The sequence below is a fragment of the Mesitornis unicolor genome, unplaced genomic scaffold (assembly GCF_000695765.1).
Source record: "Mesitornis unicolor isolate BGI_N332 unplaced genomic scaffold, ASM69576v1 scaffold25198, whole genome shotgun sequence".
Taxonomy (NCBI): Eukaryota; Metazoa; Chordata; class Aves; order Mesitornithiformes; family Mesitornithidae; genus Mesitornis; species Mesitornis unicolor.
In genome coordinates, this window is record NW_010204206.1 from 294 (window position 1) to 10,383 (window position 10,090).

At 38.5% G+C, this 10,090-nt stretch overlaps 1 protein-coding gene across 1 annotated transcript; it reads left to right on the plus strand.

Moving 5' to 3' along the window:
- Positions 1–1,121: 1,121 nt before the first annotated feature.
- ATP6V1E1 (ATPase, H+ transporting, lysosomal 31kDa, V1 subunit E1) lies at positions 1,122–9,295 on the plus strand. Its single transcript, XM_010190990.1, has 8 exons — positions 1,122–1,184; positions 2,639–2,748; positions 3,240–3,306; positions 5,153–5,242; positions 6,573–6,641; positions 7,029–7,123; positions 7,996–8,083; positions 8,681–9,295. Exons 1-8 carry the CDS (start codon positions 1,128–1,130, stop codon positions 8,741–8,743), a joined length of 639 nt encoding a protein of 212 aa, XP_010189292.1. The 5' UTR covers positions 1,122–1,127; the 3' UTR covers positions 8,744–9,295.
- The last annotated feature ends 795 nt before the right edge of the window (positions 9,296–10,090 follow it).

Below are 10,090 nucleotides of genomic sequence, written 5' to 3' on the forward strand. Positions count from 1 at the left end.
CCGGTTTCCACCCGGTTTCCACCCGGTTTCCACCCGGTTTCCACCGGTTTTCACCCGGTTTTCACCCGGTTTCCGGTTTTTACCATTTTTTAAACGGTTTCCAGTTTTCACCCGGTTTTCACCCGGTTTTCACCCGGTTTTGGGTTTTTTACCCGGTTTCCGGTTTTCACCCAGTTTCCGGTTTTTACCCGGTTTTCACCCAGTTTCCGGTTTGTGCCCGGTTTTTGCCCGGTTTCTGGTTTTTGCCCGGTTTCCGGTTTTTGCCCGGTTTTCGGTTTTTACCCGGTTTCCGGTTTTTGCCGTTTTTACCCGCCTTTCGGTTTTCACCCAGTCTCCGGTTTTTACCCGGTTTTTACCCGGTTTACGGTTTTCACCCGCCTTTTGGTTTTCACCCGGTTCCCGGTTTTTACCGGTTTTACCCAGTTTTTGGTTTTCACCCGGCTTTCGGTTTTTACCCGGTTTTCACCCGGTTTTCGGTTTTCACCCGGTTTACGGTTTTTACCGCTTTACCCCGGTTTTCGGTTTTCACCCGGTTTTCGGTTTTTACCGCTTTACCCCGGTTTTCGGGTTTCCCCCCGTTGTCTGGTTTTCCCGCTTTTCCCCGGTTTTCGGTTTTTCCCCGGTTTTCGGTTTTTACCGCTTTAACCCGGTTTTCGGTTTTTACCCGTTTTACCCTGTTTTTACCGGGTTTCCGGTTTTTACCCGTTTTTGGGTTTTAGTTTTTACCCGGTTTCTGTTTTTTACCGGTTTTACCCAGTTTCTGGTTTTTACCTGTTTTTACCCACCCACTTTCCTGTTTCCCAGTTTCCCCCGTTTCTTTTTGGTTTGTTTTGTTTTGTTTTTCTTTTTTGGTTTTCCCCCCCCCCGCCTTTCTTGTGCGGTTTTCTTGGGTTTTTTTCCCTTTGATTTTTCAGTTTTTTTCAATTTTCCTTTTTTTTCCAGTTTTTTCCTTTTCCCCCCGGTTTTTCCATGTTGTTTACCCATTTTCCCCCAGAAAAACAAAAAAATTATTGTCTTAAGACTCTTTGACCTGTATGTAATTTCCTGACAAAAGCAGCATTACTCATCAAAATAATTTCCAGCAGAAAATATTTTATATTCTCTCTTTTTTGTTACAGATCAAGCATATGATGGCTTTCATTGAGCAGGAAGCCAATGAAAAGGCTGAAGAAATAGATGCAAAGGTAAAAATGGAAGTTCAATGTCAGTAAGTGCAAAAGGAAGACTGCATCTGGCATCCTGTTTTGATAGTTGCAGTCAGAGCAGTCCGAGATACAGCTTACTTCGTGTTTAGTGTTTGCATTGCAAAAAATAATAATACCAACATAAGTGGTTATTTGTTAAGTTGGAGCTATTTTTTGGTCAAAGTTTGGTCAAAGTAAAATATAGGTTTATTCATATGCAAGTTCACTGATTATTTTTCTTTTAAGCAATTGGGAGAGCTGAGTGGTAATGTGAATAGACTGGAACACCTTCCCCCACCTCCTATATAACTTGACGTCACTGAGTTCTCTGCATAATTATGAATTCTGCTAAGGTTTGTCATAAAGCTGTTACTTGTTTTAAATTTAATTTTCCATAGCATGTCAGGCAGAGACAGTTAGTAAACTAAAGCAATAATGCTAGTAATCTTGCACAGGCATTCATACATGTACCAAAATGATAAAAGATGAAATTTAAACTGGTCAATTTGTTGTTGGTGAAAGTTTGTAAGCAGGTTCATAACTGTACTTGTGTCGTCACGACCTGCAGACTTAATTCTAGGTTGTGATTTAGTAGGTATCCTGAGGCACGAAAACATAAATTTATATTTAAGGCATGAGTTGAATTACTTGCAGAATTCTTCACTTAGGTTAAGCCACAAGAAACTGAGTTTAATATTAACCTGGTGATAGAATATAAACATTTGCTACAGAAGGATTAATGGTGCCCTACAACCCTAACAGTCTGCATTGTACTGAAATATCTTGTTAGTATTGGACTCAGCATTATGGATTACTAATAATATTTAATCTCCCTTAAACATTTAGATCTATGCAAATATTTTATCAGTACTAAAGTAGCTATTCCTGATGATCTACAAAGAGAAGACAGAAGTTGAGATTGGATTCTCAGGTATAAATAGGGAAATTTGCCATGTGTTTTCACAGGTTGTCTGGCTAGGCTTTATGAAAAAGTAATAGCTATACAGTCACTCCTGCCTGTGTAAGAATTGCTTGCAATAATGAAGTTTCTGGACACTGAGGGTTGGATAGCTTGTTTTAGGTAGAATCTCTTCTAGCTAGAAAAGAGACCAATTCCACAAAAGCAAATCAGACCTGAAACTCAGATGTACTGTTAAGCAAAACTCATTTTATAATATACAAATTTGGTAATTTTGTGCCTGAGGAATAAATACTACAAAGAAACATCTGTCAGTAGATTGATAAAATAAGGTGTATCTCAGTTAGCAAGCAAGGTTCTAGTTCAGCAGAACACATCCTGAACTCCCTTTGACTTGAGTATTTGTTGAAATATTTTGTTTATGTGGAACCATAAATTGTATCATCCTAGCTTAGCTATGAATGTTTCATTTTGATTCTGTTTTTTTCAGCCCAAGGAATCAATTTCCACTTCAGTTATTTAATTTTTACTATAGGCAGAAGAAGAATTCAACATTGAAAAGGGCCGCCTTGTTCAGACACAGAGGCTGAAAATCATGGAGTATTACGAAAAGAAGGAGAAACAAATTGAACAGCAGAAGAAAATGTGAGTTGCTGAGGTTATGTGCCTGACTTCAGAGCCTGAGCTCTCATTTTATTGCTTATTTTATACGAAACTTTTTTCCTGGCAAAGAGGCAAACTGAATTTAGTTCTAATTATGAAGTTTCTAGTTTTCTCTGTGTATAAATTATCAAAGGTGAGCTACAACAGTATAACTGTTAGTAAGTGTGGTGAAATTTCATATTTCATAAGAAATATTTCATATTTCTTTGTCTAGTTAATGTCCAGAAGTCTACCCCAATCTACCACTCTGGGGACAAATGTTCATGTCAGGTTTAGTTTTGATGGGTCTTTACTGGAGGACAGGGTTCTGCATTATACTTTTGCAAATTCAGAAACAGATTCAAACAGGTGAACAGGCTTTGTTATTAAATGTTGTAATATTGTTATCTTTATATGTAAAGCATACAGTTAATATGTGCAGTTCTTATGTCAAAGTCTGATGGATTGATTCAGCTTTATCATGCAACTTGCAGTCAGATGTCCAACCTGATGAATCAAGCAAGACTGAAGGTCCTGAAGGCAAGGGATGACCTTATTGCAGTGAGTATCTCTGTAGTAAAGACACAGAGGTTCTATTTCTACAGTCTGCTCGGAAATATTCGTAACTGTTCTCTTAAAAAAAAAAATGACTTGTGATTGAGTGATGTTTGCTTCAACATACGAAAATGGCTTTCCCAGCTGCTGTGAAAAGTCATTAAGGGTTTAATCCAGCTTCTCTAACCTGCTTTAGCTTATTTTCACAGTTTCTATTACCTGCTATTTTTAGGGAAATACAGTTCTCTGCCAGGAACATGGCAGGCAATGTTGTATCTATCATTTGGACAATAGCTTATTTCTTTAAAGGCAGGATGTCTCTTGCACAGTTGGTAGAACTTTGCAGTTCTGTTTGCCTTAAGCAACATTTGTGCATTAAAGCTGACATGGCTTAAGCAAGTAGGCTTAAAACACTGCTAATGGTGTTTTTCTGTCTCCTTTAGCAGATCTTAGTATATGAAAAGCTTTGCTTCTTGTGCAAAGATTGGTGGCCAATCTGTGTGTTGGTGTACAGGGTGAGCGATCATTTATCAGAGCAGGATATGTTTAGTCTTAGTTCAAGCTTATGATGTTTATCTTGCATCACGTGTAGTGTATTCTCGTTCTGCTCATTACACAGCTTGCAGATTTCCTAGCATCCCTGCCCTGTCTCAGAAACAGTTTGTGTTCCATATTCTGCTAGATGGTGCTGTTGAGCTATTGGAAAAGCCACGAGACCAGTAGAAGTCAAAAATAAAAATCTGGGTAATGTTGCTCAAGTTGATGCTGCCATGAAAAAGAGGAGTTAGCAGAAGAAAATCACCAGTTTATTGATTCTTTAAACCTAGTTTCAAACTTCAGATTGTATGCACAGGGAGGAGGAAGGTGGGTGGCTAAAAAGCTAACTCTATTGTGGTAGTCTCTGCTGGGTAATCTCTTCCTCATTTATCAGCTGACTCAGCCTCATGCTTCTGAGTAATGTATAACACTCTTCCTCATTTTAAAACATTTACAGTCACATGCTGCTAGCTTTTTCTTCCCTTATCAGATCTTTGGCCTCTGTCACGAACACGAGAGAGATGAGCAGCTACAGAAATGCTGTTACTCTTGCTAGGGTTGACAATATACCTAGGTTTGACTGTGGCATTAAATTGTGATAGTCTTATATCCTGGTACTGGTTGTGTTAACATGCACCATTCTTTTTAATACTATGAAGCAGCACAGTAAAGTAAGGTTTATACCAAATCATACAATTTCTTATCTGGAGTAATTGTGATGGTTCAGTTCTAGAAACTGTATTTGAGTGGACTTAAATTTCTTAAAAATCCAATCTCATCTGGTACTGATTTGCTGAATAAAGATAGTCAAAACCAGCTACTTGAAATTACAAATAAGCTTTCACTTTTAAATTTTGACTTGCATTTACTTACAATTAAAAGATACCTAACCTGAATGTTGTTTGACAAAAAGATAGATTAGGTTTCTTTGCTCGACCGGAAAGCTGAAAAAACTAGTTATTTGCAAAACTTTATTAGTTTTCATTAGGCAAGGATTTACAAAATATTTAGTTTGTCTGTCTGAATTAATATAATAACTACTATCCTTTTACTACTGAACTCTCCCTTTTTCATGAAAGGGAAATTATTGTCAGGTTATAATGGGTTCAGATCAGGGCAGGGAGAAGGGAACCGTTTGGAAAGGATATTGTACCATGCACAGAAATGAAGGTCTAACTTGGATGAAGACCAGCTGGAGTGTACGTTTACGTGTTGGCAGGGTGTGATAGTTATAATAGGAGTACAGAAAGTTGGTAGGCATGAAACCAAATGCCAAACAGATGGGCTCTGCTGATTTGCTTTCTTCTGAATGTAGGATTTGCTGAACGAGGCCAAGCAGAGACTTGCCAAGGTGGTGAAGGATACTGCCAGGTACCAGACACTGCTGGACGGACTAGTTCTACAGGTAAATATTTAAATTGTAACAAATAGATAATTGTAGCCCTGTCCTCCCAGGTCCCTTTCTTCAAACATAACCCACTGTACGTTACAGTTGTACTGCAGTCTAGTTCTAATGTTGCTGTGTTATCTTTGAGTTTTAAACATTGCTTCTGCTGTATCTTTCAGTCCTGGGTTCTGAACAGATAAGGCTGCAGCTTTCTGTGAGGTGTAAAACCTGGTATACCAAGCAGCAGTTCCATTATAGGAATAACTGCAGATAAGCACATACATTGTAACACACACGTTTAGGATACATACTTTAAGCTTCTGTACTAATTGGTTTGATCAAATGCACCTTTGGCAAAAGCTGTCTCTTCAAACCTGGAAGTCAGTAGTTACCCACTTTTAAAATCTTTTCTGCATTTGAGACTTGTAAATTTTTTTACAAATTTACTGTAGTATGGCATGCATCTGACAGACATACAAAGAGGAAATCAAAGCTTTGCTTAACTAAAATACTGACCTCAAGCCCCTCGAAGTTAACCACTAAAAAGCCAATGAGCATTGCCCAGGGTCAGTCGTGCGACCACTGTTGCCACCTTCTGGTATGAATTGGTCCTTTTGCTATAAACTCGCAGAAGCCAGCCACGAGCTCTCCTGTCCGAGGTTTGATGGCAGAGCTTTCTTAAGTGTTTCCTACCAGCTTTTGCTTCCAATTCAGTGTTGTTTCTTTGTCACACTTGGGTCTGGTATTTCTGTATGTCAACCAAACCTGTCGCACTCTTGCAAGCTGGCCATGTCTGTCTTGGCTTACTAGATTTGATGCAGTGAGGGATCAGTACTCATCGGTACTCTCGGTTGGACTAGATGATAGTTGTAGGTCCTTTCCAACTGAAACTAAACCTATTCTAGTCTATTACTACAGAAACTGTGAGGCAGGATTTATTAGAACAGACACCTGAAACTGCTGCATGTCTTGTCTAAGAGCTGCACAGAAGAACGTCAGCTTGGCTGTGTGCTCAGTCTACTTAGACGGCAATGGACTTTTTGTATGCATGTACATTGTCTAAACAACTCAATCCTATGATACATATGTTTAGTTGCACTTAAGTTTCAAACTTGAAGCTAACAAAGAAACACATAATTTACAGTTGTAGGCTCTTTCCCAGATATAGTTGCTGTCCTCTCAGAATGTCTGCATGAGATGAACTTGCTAGCAAAAAACTAAATAAGAGAGGCTAATATTGTCAGGTTTTCATTTTCAAATTGATCAAGTCCTTTCTTTTCTTGGGGTTAAATAGTTCTGAGACAATTAAATTTTTCTTTTCTGATACTATAATGGTTATCTTGTGCAGGGTTTCTACCAGCTGCTTGAGCCCAGAATAGTTGTTCGGTGCAGGAAACAGGATCTCCCTATGGTTAAGGTAAGACACCTCAAATAGTATGACAGTATCTTGCTCACAAAAGCTGGGACCTAACTGCAAGGATTTGCCGCTGGGATCTCATGTGTGTTATGAAAATAAGCTTTGCTTGCTGCATGTGTGCCACAGATACAATGCAAGGAAGAAGTATGTTTTTCAAGTTGGAGATCATTTGCATGCTTGGATATTACCTGGGAAACTTTAGACATTGATACAGTATTCAGAATGATAATTGGTTTTGGCTCAAAAGCCATACTGAAATGCATTTGCTTAATTAAAAGAAAAAAGCCCCAATTCCCTTCATTTTTGACTATGAATGATTGAGTGACCAAACCCAAGGGGTATGCTAACATTTGTCAATGCTAATTAGAGGTTTATCTTGTATCCTAGGCTGCTGTACAGAAGAGCATTCCCATCTACAAAAATGCCACAAAAAGGGATGTGGATGTTCACATTGATCAAGACTACTTCCTGCCAGAGGAAATGTAAGGAAAATGGGAGTCTTTTATACAGACCACTAACTTAATGCAGCTTTTTAAGTGACAACTCCTACTCGAACAGTCAGAAAATTATGTATGAAATATCCCTGCAGTGTGTCTGCTGCTGTTCTAGTGGAATTTGGCACTTCTTTGTATTAGTACAGTGCAGACTCTGCATTTTCCTCCAGACAACCACTGTCGGAATCAAAAATGTCAATAGAAATTTTGTGCAACCTCCAGCCTGATACACAGTATTAAAGTAGAGAATAATTGTAGTTAGAAACTTAACTACTGGTCTTTTTAAGAAGGACAATTTGGATGTAGCCATGCTTTCTACCTCAAGATGAAGCAAACTGAGTCATAAGGTGCTGCAAGATAATTACGTGATGGGGTTTGTGTCTGCTATGTCTACAAGGCTCTATTTCCATGTAGTATGATAAAGTAGATGGCACAAAGCTGTATATTCTGATAGTCTGCTATCTTTATATATGGGCCAGCAAACAACACTTCTAGCACTCTTCCTCACTTTTCAAAATCTGAAAGCTGTCTATTAATAATAAAATACGGAGTCTGAAGCTGTTTTGAAGTGACAAATTCCATAGCTCTGCTTGTATTTAGATCATGCTAATGAGGACCCTTGTATGTAGCTGTGGTCTTTAGTAACTCCAAAGATGCTTTTCACTGCTACTTCACTGGATCACTTTGTGCTGATTCCTATTAAGATATGATCAAAAAAGTGTTGGGTTTTTTTAAATAAAAATCTTATCTATGTATCTGACTTGCCTATAAGCACTGATTTAGGGTAATAACTCTGTCACATTCTGACTTTGAGATGTACCATTCATTGCACGGATTATTTTTTTTTTCCCCCTTTCTAGTGCTGGAGGTGTTGAAATCTATAACAGCGATGGGAAAATTAAGGTTTCCAATACCCTGGAAAGTCGCCTTGACCTTGTAGCCCAGCAGGTGAGTGTCTCTAACAGCTAAGGTGAACAAGATATAATTAACTAGTTTTGCCTTGTAATTAAGTCCTAGTGTTTCCAATGTGTTAACTGTCACAATAGTTTGTGAGATCAGATTTCAGTGTGGATGACAAGTAAAAGTTATTTTTGAATGGAAAGAAGTAAATTACTTGTTGTTTGGGCATCTCTACAACAAAGATGGCTTTTCCCAGAATTATGCTTTTTCAGTTAAGCATAAAACTTTAGAAATTATGATACTGAAAAACTTGTTATGACTACACTACAGTCAAGATATCGAAATGCTGAGGCTAACCTGAATTACTGAAGCTAGCTTGAGTGCTAGAAACTTTGGCTGAGACCTGTTATACTCTAGTGGAGAAAAAGTAGCTCTGGCATCTCTTTCTTATGCTGCGGTACTGGCAATCCTTCAAGTCTATAGAGTAGCCAGCAATGTGTGATCAGGTAAAGGCTTCAGAAAACTCAAATGAATTGACTTCTTAATTTTGGAGCCTAGCCCTAGCTATCACAGAGCGCCTGCAATGAGGAATGTACAGCCATTGTGTTGCCCATTGCATATCACTGATGTTTTCTTTATCAACAGATGATGCCAGAAATCAGAGTGGCTCTCTTTGGTGCTAATGCCAACAGGAAGTTTTTGGACTAAACCTCTATGAGAGAAGGTGGGATCTGTTCCACTGCCATACTGAAGGGGATGCAAAAGCATCTGCTAGTTTAAAATCTTGAAATATAATGTTACCTTGTCATCCAATATCTGTTCTCCAATGGAATAATTTTGCATACCTGCTGTGCTTAGCCTCTCTACTTGTGGTTAGAATGTATTGCTTAAAGGATGTGAAGACATACATATTCATCCAGCAGTGACACTAGAAAATGAAGGCATTTGGTCTCTTGGCTTTCCTTGCACTGTTGTGGTTTATAAAGACCAGTGATCCATTTAGGGTCACTCTCTTTGCTTTGGCCACATCTCTTTCAAATTGTCTAATCTGTGAAGTAAATTACTGTGCTGCCGATAGGAAATCCCTTTTCACTCAAGGTCTTCAGTGTCATAGAGGGCATGCATTCCTTCCCAAGTTTAGTAGTTTAATTCTTGTTACTTGGTCAGGCATTTCTTTGTTCTGTATATGTGATTTAAAAAAAAAAAAGCCTGAGCCTGTAAAACTTTATTTATTAAAATAAAAATGTGTGTGTGTATGGAGTTCTTTGTAGCTTCTCTCTGGGGGATTGACAGCAGCCTTTGAAGAAGTGGGCTGTATAAGCTACTACTTGAGGGCTGTGTGACCTGTTCTGTGAAGCCAGAATACAAGTACATGGAGTACTGTCAAGTTATTTGCTTGAGTAACATTGGATGGTACGCAAGCCTTCTGAACAGGACTCTAGGATGAGCTTCATTCTTCATAAAAGATGGGTCAGTAGTTTGCTGCTTAGTCCCTCAGTTTTTCACAAGATAGAATTAGAGTAACACAACTGCGCTACTTAGATATAACAAATACAGTCCATTTCCAGGTAGTTTGTTGCTTCTGTGCAGGAAATCTGAACCTCACTTCTTTAGTAATTGTGTTTCGGGACTTGAGGAACAACAGCTGACTCTGTTGCAACTATTCTCTCTATTGTTAGAGTAGCTATTAAGTTAAATAGCAGTAATGTAACTATATTCATTACCTAAACTGTTAGGTTTTACTAATGATTATTTCTTTGCTTCTGCCATAATGACTGGTATTGTCTCTACCTTCTATGGTGTAGGACAGAAAAATTCTTGAGGTAACTTTCCACACTGCAAGCCTCTGCCAGAATACCTGACTTCATCTAGTGCACTATTCTGAAACTCATTTCACAGAAAGAAGAAACTACTTGAATTACTACTTGAATATGTTTTGAAATCGTCTTCTCAAAGTATTGCAGTGATTCAGGAATGGTAGGAATTTTACTTGCCAAGCTGCAGCAACTCTGCATTATGGGATGTCTTTAACCTGAGGCCTTTTCCTCTCCAGAT

Coding starts and splice junctions, on each gene's coding strand:
- ATP6V1E1 (XM_010190990.1), top strand. CDS start 1,128: ATGATGGCTTTCATTGAGCAGGAAGCCAATGAAAAGGCTGAAGAAATA. Junction 2,749..3,239: donor ATTGAACAGCAGAAGAAAAT/GTGAGTTGCTGA, acceptor TGCAACTTGCAG/TCAGATGTCCAACCTGATGA. Junction 5,243..6,572: donor TGGACGGACTAGTTCTACAG/GTAAATATTTAA, acceptor TATCTTGTGCAG/GGTTTCTACCAGCTGCTTGA.